Genomic DNA, 22,473 nt, shown 5'->3' with positions numbered 1-22,473 from the left:
GTCACTGACTTCCTTTCTACTTCAATCGTCAATGTCTTGCCATGACCTTCCAGATCTCAAGATCTGAACCCGATAGAGCATATGTCGGATGTACTCGATAGACGTGTACGTCAACGCCAACATACGCCACACACAACTGGCAAACGCGATGCAGGAAGAATGGGGGTGGGGGGGGGGGGGGGATTTTACAGGACAGTATCGCTAGACTTATTCAGTCTCTGTCAAGGAGGTATAGAGCTGTGGTAACAGCACACGGTGGTCAAACCAGGTACTGACAGGAACGCCCCCTCGTGGACGTACGTGTCTTGTGGAGGGATAATCAGTATTGTCATTATGTCTACATAACATGTGACTATCACCATGCTAAGTTTCATCCTTGTGTCAATCACATTAAATCAAATATGCACATTTATTTGACACATTAAAAATTGAAAGGAGTTTGAGGAGTGTAATGTTCACTTAATATGGACTGGATTAGTACGCATTATCTGTATACACAGACTAATAGGGGCGGTCGGGTAGCCTAGTGATTAAAGCGTTCGCTCGTTACGCCGAAGACCCGGGTTCGATTCCCGACATGGGTACAATGTGTGAAGCCCATTTCTGGTGTCCCCCGCCGTGATTTTGCTGGAATATTGCTAAAAGCAGCGTAAAACCATACTCACGCACTCACTCACTCACTAATAGAAAGTGTTAAGGCTACTACCAAGTGGTAAATTTTTCATCGAATTGTCTTGCATAGGTGAGATTACTAAAGGCAAACGTTTTATCAAAAGACAACTTTTTTTCATTTTAAAAGCTGAAAAATATTAATATACCCCCTGACACGTGTTGGGTCGATTCGGGTAACCTGGGTGTTGAAGCATCATAACCGAGACCCTAGGATCGATTCCCATCATCCGTACAATGCTGAAGTACACTATCAGTGTCCACGCCGTGATTTGCCGGAACAGGCGAAGTACTATCTTCGACTTGGTACACGCTAATATCCCACAAAAACATGCAAGTCCTGTTGAACTCAGTCAGGAATCTGTGTTGTTTACTGACAACTGACATGCACATGACATTAACCTCGTCCCATGGTAATCGATATACTGCCTGTAGCATATTCGTTCAGTACAGTGTTAACACCCGAGATCCATGTAGTGTTGTATGCATTGGAAGTTAAGAGTGTTATTATAACCAATAATAGCACTGCCTGTTGTCTAGATGAATAAATGAATGGTAGGATACAAACATTATCTCCATTTTGGATTCGAACCTAAGATTTGTCCATGAAGACCGAACGTTTTAACCACTTGGCTTCCCCATCGCCGCTCCAACTGGTTTGTAGAGTAGAATATTATTTTCCTTTGATCTTTTCAATAAATCATGATCTGTTGTGAAACAGTCAATCATTGACGAAGAATCCTGCATCATTCTTTCTATTTGAAACTTTCCTTATAGTAATATTGGGCGGTCGCGTAGCCTAGTGGTTTAAGCGTTCGCTCGTCACGCTGAAGACCCGGGTTCGATTCCCGACATGGGTACAATGTGTGAAGCCTATTTCTGGTGTCCCCCCGCCGTGATATTGCTGGAATATTGCTAAAAGCGGCGTAAAACCAAACACACTCACTCACTCCCTCATTTATAGTAACATACTCAGTTCTATTTATGTTTTCGTCACCTAAATCATCTTCATTTCGTTATCAAATTGAATGACATCCGATATACTTGTGTTGATATCATTTTCCGAAGTATATGTATGTAACTCAAACAAGTATCGGACAAATATAGTTCTGGTACATCAGTTTTCTATTTCATTACAAAAATCACAATGTATGAAAAAGAATGCACTATTGTACATTGTTATACAAAAATCCCGGATGTGAGTGCCTGAGTAATGCATCTGAATATCACTGCCTCCCCGTATCAGTACATAATTGATGAAGGCCGATGTGAGGAGCAGATTTTGTTTCCTCTGGAAGTGCAAAGTACCATGTCACGTCTCACTAAAGGCGAGACAACATCACTTATTCATGGTCCAATTCTCAACCATCTTTCCCCTTCACAGAACAGACGGGCTTATTGTAATAACCGACAACTCTAGTGCTTGCATTTCGTAAATATAAAACGCCAGTGTCGAATATTTTGTTTCAACAACAACATCATCATACATTACCTGCAGACACTCCACCATTATTACCAGCTGGAATAATGTACTCTCCATTACTTTTATGATAATATTGTGTGGGTAACAGACCATCGTATATGTAAATTGCTCTCCTTTAAACATCTATCAGCCTAATTCCTGTATCAGTTTGGCTGTTTTTATGAAGGCTAGACACTTAAAACCACGTGGTACTAAGGAAAGATCAATGTAAGAGAACAACCAGTCCCGATTATGCGACGAAACAGTTTTCACTTGGCGTAAAAGGCTAAATAACGGTGAAAATTGTATGAATGGATCACACTAAATCAGTGATGACGCCATGTGTTTGTAAAGAATGTCATTCTGCTCTATAGCCACTGCACCCTACTGTAGGTACAGTTAATGCAAGGTGTGTACCTAGAACCACTACATCCGTCATCTTGGGTAAATAAAGCGACAGATCCCCTTTCATATTCCTGAGGAATCTCTGTTAAAAACAGAATCGATTCCGACTTTATCATGAGCATGTGTTTACGAGTCAATAAAATTCGTGAAAAGGTGAGCGTATCCTACCCCACCCTGCAAACACTTGCAAATGTAAGTTAATTGTTCACTTGAAAAAACACGGGAACTTACGGTACAAATCAAAATAGGGAATTGCATCGGACATCGGACATCGGACATCGGACATCGGACACTGATGCATCAAATTCGGAAATGTCTTCCTAGTGTCTCCCCCAAAACCTTTTAAAACTGGGGCCTTACCTTGATCAAATAACTCAGAGAAAACATCGTCATAGAAAGAGCATGTAAAAATACTTGAACATACTTTAAACGACGAGGTAGAAACAGGCTAAATATTTCCATGAAATATAGGTTCCCTGAGAACGATCAATTCTTCTACATCAGCAAGATTTGCATTGAATTTATGTAATGTCGAGCACCTGAACACCTGGGATGTCTTAAACACACAGCGGCAAGGTTTACATTGAATATATGTAATGTCGAACACCAGAACACTTGGGATATCATAAACACACAACAGCAAGGTTTATATTGAATATATGTAATGTCGAGCACCATAACACTTGGGATATCATAAACACACAACAGCAAGGTTTATATTGAATATATGTAATGACAGGCACCTGAACACTTGAGATACCTTAAACACACAACAGCAAGGTTTATATTGAATATATGTAATGTCGACCACCTGAACACTTGAGATACCTTAAACACACAACAGCAAGGTTTACATTGACTATATGTAATGTCGACCACCTGAACACTTGGGATGTCTTAAACACACAACAGAAAGGTTTGCATTGAATATATGTAATGTCGAGCACCAGAACACCTGGGATGTCTTAAACACACAACAGCAAGGATTACATTGAATATATGTAATGTCGAGCATCTGAACACTTGGGATGTCTTAAACACACAACAGCAAGGTTTACATTGAATATATGTAATGACGGGCACCTGAACGCATATGTTATCTCAACAGACAACAGCAAGGTTAACGTTGAATATATGCAATGACGGGCACCTGAACGCATATGTTATCTTAACACACAACAGCAAGGTTTACATTGAGAATATACTGATGTCGAGCACACATGTAAATTGTGGAGTCTCAGGACATTGGACCAACAAATTACGCTTCTCAAATATACACGCAGTAAAGCATAAAAATGCAAATCAATTGTTTGACTAAACACGCATAAGAACATATGGTACGAGTCAATCTGGGGAATTGAATCGGACGTCGTTTCGGTCACAGATACGTCACATTTGGACATGTCCTCCTCATGTCTACCATAAAACGTTTTGAAAGCTTTACTTTGGCCTTGAATGGTATAACCCTGATGAAACAACCTTTGAGCACGATTCATTTGACGCTATTTGAAATCTTCGTTGAAAGAGCATGCTCGATTGTACCTCAAAGTCACTCTGAATAGGAAATAGATGAGGCGATCTCACTGGCCTCTTTTATTTCCAGTTCATGTGTGTAAACAAGTGGAAGGGAATTGGCTATTTGACTGTTATTGAACGATATCAGATCATCGATACACCTGATTTGATTTTGCTATTCCGAGCAGAAAAGGCGATTCATATGCATACAGAAACAGATCAGCAAGAAGGGGAGCGGGGTTGGCGCCATTTGGGGATTCTCTTGCCTAAATGTCTTGTCCCCTTATTGCACATGGATGTTATAATTGGGGAAGTCCAGTATTGCACATATTTTTTTCAGTAAACTTCAAATCAAACTGGATTTCATTTTAAAAAATTGCCCTGACCTTAAATCGATAGAAATGTATGTAAACTGTATCTATGGCCACCGCCTTTAGTAACAAATGCCCCGTGGGTCAAGGAATGGCGTTTTCCGTCAGTTAGTCGTATGGGATAGTGGTATACAAAGTTGAAAAATCAAATGTTTTGACGTAATTGAACTTCTTTTCTGAGATTTCAAATCTTCACGCAAATCCTTTGACTTTTTAAAAATCCATATCGTAATAATGCCTCAAATACTTTATGTGAATATAAAGAATGCTCTTCCTTGATTGCATGAAGGATTACGCTTAATCTTTGAGACAGGGATTTGATGGCGCATTTAAGGATCCAGCAATATATCTCTTTTTATGAATGTTTATGATGCATTGGAATTTAGTACAAAAGAGGAATGGACAAGTTTAAGAATTAAGTCAAAGTACTGGTGTGTGGTTTTGGCAGAGATCCTCCTCAGTTAACATTCTGGCCTTATATGTGGTGTTATTGATATGTCATTTATACCAAGTTCTTTGATAAAAATATAATGTAGTGAGCTTATGTATAATGGTTATGCTATTTGAGGCCTTGTCAGTGGGAACAACAATTACACACATTTTATGCAGGGGACTGGAACAGTATTAGTTTATTTTCCTTCTTATCAGTTGGTACAAGAACAAGAACAAGAACGTATGTATGTCTAACCCAGCATTAGGTACCTTAAATATAAAAGGCTTACGGCAGGGAATAACCATCACACATCCAATACCGGTACCACACAAGCACCAGAACATCAGTATGTGGAGTCAAACATCCAATACCGGTATCACACAAGCACCAGAACATCAGTATGTGGAGTCAAACATCCAATACCGGTATCACACAAGCACCAGAACATCAGTATGTGGAGTCAAACATCCAATACCGGTATCACACAAGCACCAGAACATCAGTATGTGGAGTCAAACATCCAATACCGGTATCACACAAGCACCAGAACATCAGTATGTGTAGTCAAACATCCAATACCGGTATCACACAAGCACCAGAACATCAGTATGTGGAGTCAAACATCCAATACCGGTACCACACAAGCACCAGAATATCAGTATGTGGAGTCAAACATCCAATACCGGTATCACACAAGCACCAGAACATCAGTATGTGGAGTCAAACATCCAATACCGGTATCACACAAGCACCAGAATATCAGTATGTGGAGTCAAACATCCAATACCGGTACCACACAAGCAGCAGAACATCAGTATGTGTAGTCAAACCTCCAATACCGGTACAACGCAAGCACCAGAACATCAGTATGTGTAGTCAAACATCCAATACCGGTATCACACAAGCACCAGAACATCAGTATGTGGAGTCAAACATCCAATACCGGTACCACACAAGCACCAGAATATCAGTATGTGGAGTCAAACATCCAATACCGGTATCACACAAGCACCAGAACATCAGTATGTGGAGTCAAACATCCAATACCGGTATCACACAAGCACCAGAATATCAGTATGTGGAGTCAAACATCCAATACCGGTACCACACAAGCAGCAGAACATCAGTATGTGTAGTCAAACCTCCAATACCGGTACCACACAAGCAAGCACCAGAACATCAGTATGTGTAGTCAAACATCCAATACCGGTACCACACAAGCACCAGAACAGCATATATATATATATATATATATATATATGTGTGTGTGTGTGTGTGTGTGTGTGCTTGTGTGCGTGTGTGCATACGTGCGTATGTGTGTATGCGTTCTTGTGTGTGTGCGTGGGTGCTTTCGAATGTGTTTGTGCGAGCCTCTGTATGTGCGTGCGTGCGTGCGTGCGTGTGTATGGATGTGTCCGTGGGCGTGTGCGTCTCTGTGTGTGTGTGTGTGTGTGTGTGTGTGTGTGTGTGTGTGTGTGTGTGTGTGTGTGTGTGTGTGTGTGTGTGTGTGTCTGTATCTGTGTGTCTGTGTGTGTGTGTGTGTGAGGGCGTGCGGGCACAACCCCAATCGATACACTCATCTTATGACGAGAAAGGGCTCAATCACGCAAAAATGCTAATACTGTTTTTTGCTGAATAATCTATGTCTGTTTGTAAACTCGTGTGAAGGAAAACCTTTGAGATTTCTCTTCCTCTTCCACTTCCTTTCTCTCCTCCTCCTGACATTCCCTCTCCTTCACTGGTTCTGCGTCCAGTGGTGTTGCCTACCACCACCTCCACCGTTCACAGAAATAACCAAACCTCACAGATTTCAAATAAGCTTCATAAAAACTGTTGTCGTTATATAACACCTTTTCTTAACATTTAATGGATATTTGGGTTTATTTCTTCTACAATTGTCAACGATAAAATAGATGGGCTTTAAATAATAGATTCATTTGTTTTGTGCTATGATTTTGTTTAGGCACTTCGGTTACATAACGGCTACATAAAGTTATATGTGTAACACGTGACTATTGAAATATATATCAGCGATCCTTTTTGTTTATCTGGGTTTCCTATTCATCATACAACCACGCCGTCGTCTTCAAAAACAATTTCTTCACCATCGGCCAATCCGTTTACTTCTTTTTCAACCTAACAAGTACGTACATAGTTTTGAATGCATGCATTTATAATGTGTTTCAATCGATCTGTGGCTGAATTAACGCTGGTGCGATGTAGACTTTAACTCACTTGCTAACTATTCTATTCTTCTTTAAAATCTTTGCTTGAATGTGAATTATGCTTGGTAAATATATACAACCTAAACTACAGAAGGGCATTAAGTAGATTTCGAAGTGCCTTTAATTCACTACGAATATGGAAGTTTCGCTGAGGCCTTTGTGATATAAACGATTTAGAGGCCATGTGTCCAGTATGTCTAGTGCCTGAAACAGAACACAATGTTCTATCTAACTGCTATGTATGTGAACGAGAACGTAACCAGTTAACTTGCATACGTAATAGGGTTGATATCGGTGTGTTATTCCAATTCATGGAAGGAATTCATGTTTGACATATCTAAATTTGTTTATACTATATTCCATTCTGGAGTGAGTGAGTGAGTGAGTGAGTATGGTTTTACGCCGCTTTTAGCAATATTCCAACAATATCACGGCGGGGGACACCAGAATTGGGCTTCACACATTGTACCCATGTCGGGAATCGAACCCGGGTCTTCGGCGTAACGAGCTAACACTTTAACCACTAGGCTACCCGACCGCCCCTTCCATTCTAGAGGAAATATGTGACAGTTGTACAGTTGTGCCGAGTTGCGTCCCTTGGGCACGCCAGAAACCTATGATTGTAGGTTCGAATCCCGGTTCGTCCCGATCATGTTTCTAGTGGGTCGTTGTTTTCACCAAAGTGGTAAACGTCTGAGAACTGCATCACTTCGAGCTTTCCTCCCACATCAAGCTGATACGCCATGATATAACTGGCACCCTGTTAAAAACGGCGTTAAACCCAACTCTAAGAAGCTGTCAGAGAAAACGGAAGCTCAATAGAAAATCAAAGAACAATATTTGCTCGCTGGATATGTGTTATTATCTCTGGAAGAACATCTGCACAAGAGTGTTGGTGTGCATAAACCCCGTGTAAACTATATCCTACTGTTTATTGTCAAACGAAGTCCATAAAAAGATCCATGCTATTTGTCGTGAGTATACAGTTGAAATAAACGGGACGTTCATCAATGCGCAACTCTGTATTTTGCCAATGTGTCTCTTCTAACAACCATGAACTTGACATGGTACTAATGGCAGTTAGTGAGCTGTTTCAGGTATTACCGTTATTTCATAATCTCGGAGAAGTGATGGAACGGTGGCAGAAATACAATCAGAAATTGCGTTCCTGATGGTTTGCGTGCGGGAATGTACGCAAGAACTCGTTTATGAGCGGTTTTATCGTCGCGGGGCGTTTTCATAACACTTGTCTAACAAACTGATATGAGAAGGAGGAATTACCCCTAATTACGTAATTCACATAAACGATTTTTTGCCCTAAACTTCTGTATGAAAACATGCAGGAGACTAATTGGTTTCTGCAGAGATTGATGGCTTAGCCTTAGGAGGGACAGAGTTGTTACAGTTGAGCCTCTTACGGCCAAGTCGCCCGATTTGTCAAAGGACGGTCTCTCAATATCGACTGGCAAGTAGGCCTCTGAACACAGCGTCATGTTGGGTTGTGTTGAGGTAAAAGGAGATGACATCATAGTTAAAGATGCATGTTGATATATTGGTACAGCGACTCATGGACAAAGACGGTAGGATGATCTGTATTATACATTATACAGTTATTGTGGTATGAGTGAGTGAGTGAGTTGGGTTTAACGCCGCTTTTAACATTATTCCAGTTATATCACGGCGTGTCAGCTTAATGTGGGAGGAAAGCCCGAAGTGATGCAGGTCTCAGACGTTTACCACTTCGATGAAACCCACGAGCACGGGTATGGTGCTGACAAACCTAGAAACATAATCGGGGCGAACCGGGATTCGAACCCACAATCATGGGTTTCTGGCGTGTTCAAGGGACGCAACTGCACAGCGAATCGCGGCGTTTTAGACGACTGGGCCACCCGTGCCCCCAAATGTAGTTTGTGAGTGAGTGAGTTTGGTTTAACGCCGCTTTCAACCTTACTTCAGCTATTCCGCGACCTGCCATTTTTTTCAAATATGGAAGGAACGCCCAAAGGGATGACGCTGTTAGACGTTTAGCACGACACCCGCGAACACGTGTGGACAGATCAAGAATCATAATCAGGGCGAATGTAGGATTCGAACCCACATTCGTACTATCCTGTAACGCCTGAGGGACGTAACTGTTCATGTCAAATGGTGGTGCTCTCGATATGCATTGTCTTCTTATGATTAAATGTGTATAAATATATAATTATCATTAAGTGAATATAAAAGGCATATGTATATAGAACACGTTGTTACGTATGTATACATATCATGAATATGTGATTACTTAACATATAAATACCGTAGATATTCACGAAGTAATAAATTAGGTATGACTTAGAAAATATGTATACTTTAGTGTAAACACTTTCATAATTTGTAAAGAGGCGGTCGGGTAGCCTAGTGGTTAAAGCGTTCACTCGTCACGCCGAAGACCCGGGTTCGATTCCCGACATGGGTACAATGTGTGAAGCCCATTTCTGGTGACTCCCGCCGTGATATTGTTGGAATATTGCTAAAAGCGGCGTAAAACGATATTCACTCACTCACTCACTCACTCATAATTTGTAAAGGAGTCGAAGAGATACTACATTCTTTGCATTGAATATAGCGGACCAATTGTGATCATGTTTCGCGAATAGAAACACACCTACAGCCAAGATACATGATCCGATACTGAAGTGCGGTTTTCTTTCCCTATACTACCTATATGTAACCCTTTAATATTGTTTCTCTGTTTGAAAAGGTCTGATGAATTTTATCTGAATTAACATCCAGGTGATAAGTCTACTGTGTTTTCAATGTAGAGACAGGGTTACTGTAGATTTAACCCCGCTAAATTAAACTTGCAACACTCAGTTTGATGTATCAAATGTTAAATTAACGCCTATAATAGCCATACAACAAAGAATGGCGTTGTATATGTTCATATATTGCTTTGTTACATCATTAAAATACACTCGCATGTACCAGACATTTAAAGTGTGTTACGTCGCTACATATACTTCCTCAACCAACACGAAGTGGACCCGTGAAGATCCGGGGTAGAATAGGTCTTCAGCAACCCATGCTTGCCGTAAAAAGGAGACTATGCTTGTCGTAAGAGGCGACTAACGGGATCGGGAGGTCAGACTCGCTGACTTGGTTGATGCATGTCACCGTGACCCAATTGCGTAGATCGATGCTCATGACATCAATCACTGGATTGTCTGGCCCAGACTCGATTATTTACAGACCGGCGTCATATAGCTGGACTATTGCTGAGTGTGGCGTTAAACAACAAACAAACAACAAGAAGTGGGCATCCAAAACTGAATTTAAGCAAGCCTTGCAAGGTTTAGTTCTACATCGGACGTCACTATTTTAATGTAAAACCGCTCATTTTGACAAAAACATATGGGGCGTCACAGAGTAGTTACCACAACTGTGCATTTTGTAACCTGTAGATGTCCAAACCATTACAACAAAATGTCTACCGACATTGATTGAGAAAGAAATCTTTTCTATAAATATCTTCTGTCGTGATGCAGCCGTCAAATCAGTTGTTTAATCAGACATGGTTATTGCGATTTGAAACCTTCTGATTCAGAATCAAGTTCTTTCACAACGTATGGTATTTTTTATCATTGACCATTCAATGTTATAGAGCAATACCGCTTGTTCACCTATCTAAGTGATATTTAACTGCGGGTATTCTAATTGGGTGTATCAGCACACGAACACGTCAGAACCCGTTAAAGAATCAGTGCGTCCTTTCGTAAATGATGAGTTAACTATCATGGCCCAATTCCATCACTGGAACCTACGACCACCTCCCTTCGAGGTGTGAGTATATTCTCACTTACACTTGAGTTGATTCATTTGAAGATCGAGTGAACATTGCATCCCAATCGCCCCCAACGCAGCCCAGGTAATGGAGCGATGGCTTTTGAATCACTCGCCTCGCCACCCCCATGCCGGCTGTTCCCCAGCCCAGATTACACCAGCCTCCCCATCATCATCAGAAGACTGTTGATGCCCGGATTCACAGCAGGCTGGAACATGACAGCGAATACGAAAACGCTGCGATAAATCCTTTCAACTATTTCAGGGAAAAAGACACACAAAATACTCGTTTGATCTAATGTGTTTAGCGACTGTCATTATCACCAGTTAGACGGAATGCACGTATTTTGATGCTAAATATAAATGACAAATGCTTTCACAAATAAATCAGCGCGTTTTTGTATATCCCATACGTAGCTTTATGGAATTTGGCATTTAATAAGTATTAATGAACTGAAATCTGATACAGTTCCACAGATAATATTATTAAACTTAGAGGCACCATTCGCGCCTATGGTCGTTCTCGAGCGAGGTTTCTCTTGAAGGTGTTACTGTTATTAAAATTCGGTGAGGCAGGTTTTGCAGCTCATCATCTTAGGTATTTCAGTGAACAAACACGCACCAAACTTGTTAAGGATCGGATGAAGTCCGAGTCAGCTGTGACCTAACGTGACCGATTAAGCATGTCATCGTACCACTCCGGCATTCTGGTCGATACTCTCCACCAGTGGTTTGCCTGTACCGTCCTGATTACTGTGTAACTGTGGTATTGATGAGACAGTGAATGAGCCACTTTCTAGAAAATAGAAATATTCCGATATCGGCTTTTCAACAAGGAAGAAACTTCTTTGAAGCAAAAAACATCACGGTCCCGACTGTAGGGCTCTCAACTCACTCGGGATATTTGGTTACTATGCACTCAAGTGCCTTGCATCAAGTGAAGGTAAGGGGTGGTCGAATCTAAAACTCTTACCAAGGCAAAGATATTTTCCCCGGGGCTATTTGCAAGTGAACAAATGCTGGGTTGATTGCTGGTCAGTGGAACGTCTTTACGAATGGTTGTAGCCCTGGGAAGCTATGTCGATTCCGTGCCATGAATTAACCATGTTGATATTGAACCCCTAAGGGTAGTCTGGCGTATTGTGAAGATTTGACCACGAATATCTCTGTACCTGTAATACATACATTACAATGGCGATGACCAGCTTGCATATTATTATGATTATTATTATTATTATTAAAATAAAAAATGTAGCAAAGAGGGTTTGGGTGATCCTGGCACAGTCAGGCTGGTTAGGCTCATCTCTACACGCAGCCCAGACAGCGAATGGGACTTCTCCCAGGAAGCGCTGCCTTGTCAAACCCACCCAGAACCTTTCGGAGAATGTGAAGACTCCCCAACACTGCAGCCTTCTGCATTACCAAGATTGTCAGAAGGGCTGTATTCCGGGTAGCAAACCTGGGTACTCTCCCAATGTCAGTCAACAGATTGGGAGGTAGCAAACCTAAGGCACCGAGAACAATGGGGAGTCGGACAACTTGGTACTTGGGATGCAAGTGTGACATTTCGAAAGCGAGGTCCGCATATTTGCCATGTTTCTTCTAATCGTTATTATCATTATTATTACTATTATTGTTGTTGCAGTGTCCTTTTTTTAAACAAGTTATGTTCACAATTTCGTTATCGTTTTGGTAGTGCGGCAGGACGGATGACAACTGCAGATAAATTCATGTCACATAATCTTTGGACAAACACACTAGTTACTGCCATGTAGAGCTGTGGCTGTGTTTCCCAAACACCAAACATTGTTAGACAGTTTCTAGTTCCCCCTACACCAAACCTTGTCAGGCAGTGATTCTTGTTCCTCCTACACCAAACCTTGTCAGGCAGTGACTCTAGTTCCTCCTACACCAAACCTTGTCAGGCAGTGACTCTAGTTCCTCCTACACCAAACCTTGTCAGGCAGTGACTCTAGTTCCTCCTACACCAAACCTTGTCAGGCAGTGACTCTAGTTCCTCCTACACCAGACCTTGTCAGGCAGTGACTCTTGTTCCTCCTACACCAAACCTTGTCAGGCAGTGACTCTAGTTCCTCCTACACCAAACCTTGTCAGGCAGTGACTCTTGTTCCTCCTACACCAAACCTTGTCAGGCAGTGACTCTAGTTCCTCCTACACCAGACCTTGTCGGACAGTGACTCCAGTTCCTCCTACACCAGACCTTGTCAGACAGTGACTCTAGTTCCTCCTACACCAGACCTTGTCGGACAGTGACTCCAGTTCCTCCTACACCAAACCTTGTTAGACAGTGAATCTAGTTCCTCCTATACCAAACCATGTCAGGCAGTGACTCTAGTTCCCCCTACACCAGACCTTGTCAGGCAGTGATTCTAAATCCTCCTACGTCAATCCTTGTCAGGCAATGACTCTAGTTCCTCCTACACAAGACCTTGTCAGGCAGTGACTCTAGTTACTCCTACACCAGGCCTTGTCAGGCAGTGAATCTAGTTCCTCCTACACCAAACCTTATCAGGCAGTGACTCTAGTTCCTCCTACACAAGACCTTGTCAGGCAGTGAATCTAGATCCCCCTACACCAAACCTTGTCAGGCAGTGATTCTAGTTCCTCCTACACAAGACCTTGTCAGGCAGTGAATCTAGTTCCTCCTACACCAAACCTTATCAGGCAGTGACTCTAGTTTCTCCTACACAAGACCTTGTCAGGCAGTGAATCTAGATCCCCCTACACCAAACCTTGTCAGGCAGTGATTCTAGTTCCTCCTGCACCAGACCTTGTCAGGCAGTGATTCTTGTTCCTCCTACACCAAACCTTGTCAGGCAGTGACTCTAGTTCCTCCTACACCAAACCTTGTTATACAGTTTCTAGTTCCTCCAACACCAATTCTTGTCAGACAGTGACTCTAGTTCCTCCTACACCAAACCTTGTCAGGCAGTGACTCTAGTTACCCCTACACCAAACCTTGTCAGGCAGTGACTCTAGTTCCTCCTTCACCAAACCATGTCAGGCAGTGACTGTAGTTCCTCCTACACCAAACCTTGTCAGGCAGTGACTCTAGTTCCCCCTACACCAAACCTTGTCAGATAGTGACAATAAGGAACACAGGGTATTCCTGTGAGGAAAACAAACAAATCCCTTGACTACTACAAGTAGGTGTTATAAATGACTTTTTAGACTAGATAAATCTTCCAGATAACTTGTCAACTTATTATAGCCTGGCAATACCCGAATTAGTCATTCGTCGTGTTTGGGTTTTGTTCCAAGAAGTGCAAATAAGCATTATGGTTTTATCATGAGTCGAATGTTGATTGAATTTGACATATCAATAATATATTACGGACAGTTTATTGTACTCCAGTATCAAGCACTCCATCGCTATGTACGCCCTGTGACACCCTGACAGGTCCGTAGCCTCGGGTTTGGCTGCTCAATTAACGATCACAAGTCCAAGATGTCCAATACAACGTACATTTCAATTACCGCAATGGAAAATGCATTAATAATAAAGCACGTTCCATAAAGAGAAACATCAAAGGGAACACAACAGAGGACATTCGAAACAGATCGAATCTCCAAACGGAACGGATTTAGGTAACCTCAAGATAAACCCGGAATAAATCAATCATGAGATCAGTCATCTTGTCATCAGTGACTTTCTATCACAATGTCTACTTTCCCACTCTGTTCTACCATTCAACCTGCGGGTGGAGTTATCCGCTTCCGACACAATGGGTCTTCCTAATCGGGGCCAGTTCTATTGAGGACGTCACACGCTAGCCGTGCCAAGCAGGTAAAACCATGTCTTATGTTAGTCCAACATGTCTGACCATCACTCGAGTTAATCCCTTGTCTGTTCTCTACCTAGCGTTTGACCTTGACTTAGGAAGGTTTAATCTTCCATCCAGACTTTGACCTTCACAGAAGTCTGAAGACAGAATTGTCCCGGCACGGCAAATCTCATGCACGACTCTCTTCACCATGCGTCATATACACACGACGTTGTCGACAACGGATTCTGTCATTAAGGAACAAGTCTATTTCCAGTTGCTTTCTGCGACTTAAACTCTGATTAAATTAATTTCTGCACTGACTCTCTCTAGGAAATCGATGACAAGCAAATCCGCTTCTTTGCTGACTTATTTACGGTCTGTCATTGTTGTGTCTGAATTTCACATGAAACAGTGCGTAGATGGCCATATACTGCCATACGTACCTAGCTCATCTGTGGTATGTTTCGCAATGGGAAAATGTTCATACATTTATGTGAGAATTGGTTGTCTCTTTTATATATTTCACAAATATTTCACAAAAAGCAGTAAACAAATGGCCGCATGTTTCATAATGAGAAATGTGCATTAGTTAATTTGAGCATTTATTGTGTCGTTTCTATTTTGGTAAATTTACCGATTTGTGTTCAAATGTCAAATGACGTACAGTAAACTACGGTTATAACGAACTCAAAGGGACCACTAATTTTAGTTCGTTATAACCGTAGTTTGTTATAAGCATATAAACAGCTTAACGACAGCAAATAGTCGGGACAACAAAGTAGGTTCGTTATATCCGTCAGTTCGTTATAAGCGTGTTCGTTATAAACGTAGTTTACTGTATATTAAACTTGTTGAATGTTTGTCAAATCTTTTAGATTGAAAATTGTCGGTTACTAGTTTTCGACAACGAAGGCACTTTTGTGCTTTTACTTTTAAACTGTTGATTTGAAAGAAGAGAACAGAGATCATTATGACGTCAGCATGTAAAGTACCCTATGAGAGTTAACCCCCGTTATAGCACACAAACCCTTTTCTGTAATACTCAATTGCGTTACCTAAACACAACATTCAGCTGTTCCAGTATTAGACCAATTTGTTTCCCGGAGTTGTGGAATGTCGCTTTTGCTCGATTAAAAGAGAAGTTGAAGAGAAATGTCATCGATCTGTGACCATCAGTTGACGAAATGACGCGGGTCGACCATCATTCCAGCCCCTAAGCAGCTTTTACCGCCCCTCTACCTCGGCTGGACCTCCCCACCCTACATGACCTAAGTACGAAGGAATCGTCAAACTGTCCCGTCCTGTTAATTACAGCCATCTATTACAAAGTCTGTTTTCTTCAAGCTCTTTCTTTCCCTATTGCCTCATCATCTTAGTTTTCTTGATTTCTTTCAATAAGTGAAGTCTTTCGAATATTGCTGTGTCGGCTAAACTCGCCAATATGTCCTTCATTCCCTAAAATACTGACAGAATATATCACCGCTGCCGCAAAATGAATTTCTTTGTACCGAGGTCGTGGTGTTAATAAACTGAACGCTGTCCACGGTTTGAGTGGTGTGAGGTCATTCGGTATTGCCTCGGTTTGACCGAACCAAACTTAAAGTCTGAAATTGGATCATTTTGCACGAAAACCAATATTGAAGATTCTTAAGGTAGCTTATACCAACCGGAATAGCGGCGGATATAAAAAAGAACTTATGCGTGGGTTTCTACACAATTTCCTTGTTCTCAAAGGTTTCAGTGTTGGGTGTCAACATGCTGGGGGTATAAGAAAAGGACTGACTTTGGGCATTGAATGATGTCAATTTTAGGGTCTAGATTTATTCCATCCCGTGTGCGATTGTAGCAGAATCACTCAGAAGCGGACAGTATAGCTTCACGGAGGACGGAGGACGGTTATTTACAACGGGGAGGATAGAGAGTCACTTCTAAACAGATTTATCTGACGATGGAAAGTCACATTTGAGCTTAATCATGTATAGTTTATTACCTCTGTGAAAAGACAGGTAGCGATTAAATGTGAAAAAATACTAAACGCATCTGATTTATGTTGATTGCATCGATTCCAGCTATATTTATGGGGGGTGTCGACATGTTGAATCTATATCTCGCCTGGTGACAGCGCGCTTTTCTCGCACCAGCACCGTCCACGGAATGGTTCGAGGGACAATGCTGCCATACCTTACGTCCACAAGGCACGGCTTCTGGCGTGGATGGGTTGTTATTGAGATTGACAAATAAGTATAGCTGTTAACATCTGAACAAATTAGGAGTGTAAGATTATACTCTTCACCATGATATCCCGTTTGCTATGATCAACCTCTTGACATAGATCTAGCGCTGGTTGCGTGTCCGAGAGCATGTTGAATTTAACACATGACCTATCAATGAGTAAACGGGCCCGCCCGAGGGTACCTCTGTGATCTGATAAAGCCTATGAGTCTGCAGCATGTGATCAACAAATCAACAATTACTAGAGGTGCCACCTTGAAATTGAAATAATTGTGTGGTAGAATGCAGTTGAATTTCTGAGCACGCCTACTACTTGTTTCTCCCTCTTGATTTGACGGCTCTTGTACATGATTTTATATAGCTTTTGGTATGCTTTGAGCATACTCAGGGGTTGATACCGGCGCATCCCGGGCTTCTTCTTCTTCTTCTTCTTCTTCTTCTTAATCTTCTTCTTCTTCTTCTTAATCTTCTTCTTCTTCTGTACCAACACATATGCACTACCTTCAGTGTCATGTACCTCTGTATGTGTACCTGTATGTCTATCTCACCTGTCTACCTGACTGTATGTACCTGTATGTCTATCTCACCCGTCTACCTGAATGTATGTACCTATATGTCTATCTCACCCGTCTACCTGAATGTATGTACCTGTATGTCTATCTCACCCGTCTACCTGAATGTATGTACCTGTATGTCTATCTCACCCGTCTACCTGAATGTATGTACCTATATGTCTATCTCACCCGTCTACCTGAATGTATGTACCTGTATGTCTATCTCACCCGTCTACCTGAATGTATGTACCTATATGTCTATCTCACCTGTCTACCTGAATGTATGTACCTATATGTCTATCTCACCCGTCTACCTGAATGTATGTACCTGTATGTCTATCTCACCCGTCTACCTGAATGTATGTACCTGTATGTCTATCTCACCCGTCTACCTGAATGTATGTACCTGTATGTCTATCTCACCTGTCTACCTGAATGTATGTACCTATATGTCTATCTCACCTGTCTACCTGACTGTATGTACCTATATGTCTATTTCACCTGTCTACCTGAATATATGTACCTATATGTCTATTTCACCCGTCTACCTGAATGTATGTACCTATATGTCTATCTCACCTGTCTACCTGGCTGTATGTACCTATATGTCTATTTCACCTTTCTACCTGAATATATATACCTGTTTGTCTATTTCACCTTTCTACCTGACTGTATGTACATGTATGTCTATCTCACCTGTCGACCTGAATGTATGCACTTGTTTATCTATTTCACCTTTCTACCTGACTGTATGTACCAATATGTCTATCTCACCTGTCTACACGCATGTATGCACCTGTATGGAGACATCACCTGTCTACCTGAATACGTATACATGTGTGTGTCTTCATCACCAGTCTACCTTGATGTAAATACAAGCATGTCGGAATGTTTCGCGGTATCTACCGCCAGGACTGTGAAGTAACACACCTTTGTCAGCGAGTACTTGTATTGAGATCGACTCTGTCTCCATCAATTACAGACAGATAGAGAAAAAGTGTTGAAGCTTAACGCTGGGGTAATTAGAAGAAAGCGCTCGTCTTTTGTGCAATCGATAGAAGTCGTTGTAATGGACAAGCACTTGTGTGCGAATCATTCGGGAAGTGATGACAGTAATTGAGGACTCGAGTTGACCACCAGGTGACAGAGAGGAGGGGCAGGGATGCTCATTGGCGGTGAGAGATGGCGATTTGACGCCAGCCGTCCTGATTATACACAGGCAAAGACTGTATCGTAAAGGGATGGATATGCATCGCTTGTTGTTGAGTAGGCCGTTTTATTCTCATTCTTGAAATGGACTGAGAATTTAGTAGCTTCACATTTCTGATTATACAAGTGCTGTGATGAGTACCGAACTGAAGGTCGAGGTTAGCTTGGTGAAAATCGAAAAAAACGCCATCCATTAGAATGAAAAACAGCTTAAAATCAACCTATTATGAAATATTTCTAAATATTTGTTGATTAAATGTTAAAATAAATATGATTTTATTGTCAATATATATAAAGTACGAATGTGAGGTGAGGTGAAATTGGGTTTTACGTCGCGTCCAAGATTATTGCACTTATATAGCGACGTGTGTGTGTGTGTGTGTGTGGCTGCTTGTACTAGTCCGGACTGATGCCGATTTATAGTGCTAGCCCACTGAGATACCATGCCGCAGTTTAACACGAATACCCCACACAGACACAGTATACTGACTCCAAGCCGACCAGTCCTTGTTTTAGCCTCTTAATGCAGAGCGCCAGACAGGGTAACAACAAGTACCATCTTTTAACGTCTTTTGGTACGACGCGGCCGGGTATCGAACCCCGGACCTTCCGCTCTCCGGGATAAAGTACAAATACGTATCATATCCAAAAGCTTCACAGCTCAATCATCCTGTTGTTTACTATATATTAAACGTCAACGCCAGAGAGTAACCAGTCTCGATTATCCGCCAAAATAGATTCCATTGGGCGTAAAAGGCAAAATAGCGGCGAAAATTCTATGAATGGATACCTGAATCTCAGTAATAACACCAGGTGTTCGCGAATCGTTCGATTCGACGTAAATTGGTGAGAGACCACCTGACCTAAGTAACACAGCCTTGCTTTCATATTCAATGTCGTCATAGCAAATCTATACTCTGTATATCTCGCTATAGAAATAGAACACTGACCGCGAATAGTTGCTATAATGATGCGGCGTTAAACAATACTCACTCACTTTAGCCACCAACCGTGATACCGCAGATAAAACCAACCTATTTTACGAACACTCATAAGTGATGTGTTTTTCATTTGTATAGGAAGAACTGTTTTATAACATTACAGGAAATGCTATTTTTGTTAAACCTATGGATTATTTTTTTATAATGGATATGCAAGTAGTTCCTTAATAAGATGTATATTTTAGTTATGCCTGCAAAGGGTATATTTATATCGACCCCTGCCGAGGAGTAATGAAGATATATTTAGGTGTAGTCATAGACGTCTGAATACCGTTCATTTTGACAGTACCTTTCTAATATCATGTGCACAAGTTCAAGAAAGTCAATGAGGATTATTACAGGAGGCCGCCCGCTCGATCCAGCTAAATTACTTCTCATGAGATCCCCGAAATAGATTGCAAGTTAGGAATGGGACTTATTCCACAAATATAGACCCACTGTTAATGAAGTTGTTTTCGTTGCTCTAAGAACTGATTGAACACTAGGTCCTGTGGGTTATGCTGGTGTGGACGTAGTTTTCACGATCAGGTTCTGTCTAACAGGTGACAGGAGCGTCTCTCACCCGAGACGAACATCTCAAAGACATCTGTAGCATTTCATATGAGATTATTTCAAAATGAAAATGACAACACGCAGGCTGAAAACATGCACGCACTCACATACACATAGGCTCAAAACACATGCACGCACTCACACACAAGCTCAAATCACACGCACACACAAGCTAAAAAAACATGCACACTCTCCCACACAAGCTCAAAACACATGCACGCACTCACACACAAACGCACAACACGAGCACACAAGCTCAAAACACATGAACGCGCTCACACACAAACGCACAAGACGAGCACACAAGCTCAAAACACATGAACGCACTCACACACAGGCTCAATTCAAATGCACACACTCACACACAAACGCACAACACATGAACACACAAGCTCAAAACACATGCACGCACTCACTCACAAGCTCAATTCACATGCACACACACACAGGCTCAATTCACATGCACACATGAACACACAAACGCACAACACATGAACACACAAGCTCAAAACACATGCACGCAGTAACACATAAGCTCAAAACACACACACACTCATACACAAACTCAAAAGACATGCACACACGCACACAAGCTAAAAAAACATGCACGCACACACGCAAGCACAAAACACATGCACGCACTCGCATGTATGCTTTAAATGAAATATAACTAAATGCATAAGCATCCTCTCCCAACACCATACAGGAAAGATACATGCAGTCAAAGTAATAATTGACATGGTATATGTGGTTGTAGAAAGATATTACCTGACTAGGTGTTCACTCTTAACGGTATTTTGTGTTTATTTTCAGAGGAGGATAAGACGTCACAGCCCATTCGCTCCACTTCCTCTCCTGGTAAGTTCCAAGCCGACGTAGTACTGTCATATGCAAACATTTTGGCCTTAAAATATCATTATTGTATTATATAAGGCAAGAAATATTGTCCATGTTATATAAAGGTTCTCGCAGTTTTGCTAAGTGTTGTATTCGAAGACATGTGTTCACTAACAGAACAAAACAGAATGAACGAACGAACGGACGGACGGACGAACGAACGAACGGACGGACGAACGGACGAACGAACGAACGAACGAACGAATGTGTGCTTTACTAAGTTCATTTGCATCCACCACAGTAAATTGTTTCTTATTTATATTTTTAAATTACATTTATGTTTCTATATACTTTAAAACGAAGTCCTATCATAATTGCATTTATTATAATGACTCATATGTACATATTTATTGCATTGAATATATATACTATACTTTAGATAAGAGACTATGCCATACGGTCTGTGTCACTATCCAGACCAGACGAGTTCTGGGCGTTGTAATATGAGACGTGTTTCTCTGTAAACATGAGGTAAACATTGGCAGTAAGGTTGACACGCGTCATAAAGTGTGAACCAGGTAAAGTGGTGACCTTGAACTTGCTAGGACTGCCAACTGATTTGAGCCTAGTCCTACTTGAAAGGTAGTCCCAGAGAGTTGAAACAGATTATAAGTCATCAAAAGCCACTCTCTCGTCTAATTCATATATAAGATGTATGTCAATCTTGCAGTTAATGATTGACGTCATTGCGCACGGACTCTTACTAAACTTCACTTATAGTACCAATTACAATGACTAACTCTTTACATGGACACTTTCTGACAGAACATCTTCTTTTCTATCTATTACTGACATACTGCTGTAATACCTGAGGTGTATTGTGTATTTTGCAGTGATATACAGATCTGATAAGTTAAAAGGCAGCCTTCGGATAGTGGATGGACCTTTTTCGAAATACAGGAATGCGTATCAGGACGTTCGAACCGACGCCTTTTTAGATTTAAAAGGATCCTTTAGGTATCTGGTGAGTACATTCTGATTTATGACACATGGTGTTTGAGTAAATTTTACACTTTCTCATTTTATCCATCCATTGTCGTTAAACATCGCCGATCACTGTACTCCATCACACAAAAGTTGACAGTCAGAGGAGCACCAAACCTTACTCGATTTATCAAAATTGATGTTAATTCCGCAACAATGAAGACCGAGGAAAATCTTTAGGTGCCGGTTTGCACCCAGAAGTCTTTTTCGGAAAAAGATATCGCTCCCCGGAGGTTTTGAAGATGTCTGACGGGAAGCTAACATTTGAACCGGAAGTCATGAGCACGAGGCAACGTGTTAGCTTCGAGGGTATGTCACGTGACTAGTACATTGATCCGGGTCGTGATCAAG

General features: G+C 41.5%; 1 protein-coding gene across 2 annotated transcripts in view; it reads left to right on the top strand.

Annotated features, from left to right (window-relative positions):
• LOC139467717 (atrial natriuretic peptide-converting enzyme-like) overlaps positions 1-22,473 on the top strand; it is a 175,534-nt gene that overhangs the window by 107,748 nt on the left and 45,313 nt on the right. For both annotated transcript variants that reach the window (XM_071249228.1, XM_071249227.1), the window contains exons 3-4: positions 21,055-21,099; positions 21,972-22,102. In XM_071249228.1, coding sequence (XP_071105329.1) covers positions 21,055-21,099; positions 21,972-22,102 — 176 coding nt within the window. The remainder of the gene's footprint in view (positions 1-21,054; positions 21,100-21,971; positions 22,103-22,473) is intronic.

Source organism: Haliotis cracherodii, unplaced genomic scaffold, assembly GCF_022045235.1.
Source record: "Haliotis cracherodii isolate W230 unplaced genomic scaffold, xgHalCrac1.p SCAF_2, whole genome shotgun sequence".
NCBI lineage: Eukaryota > Metazoa > Mollusca > Gastropoda > Lepetellida > Haliotidae > Haliotis > Haliotis cracherodii.
The sequence above is the reverse complement of the archived record's forward strand: the minus strand, read 5'-3'. Positions and strand labels throughout refer to the sequence as shown.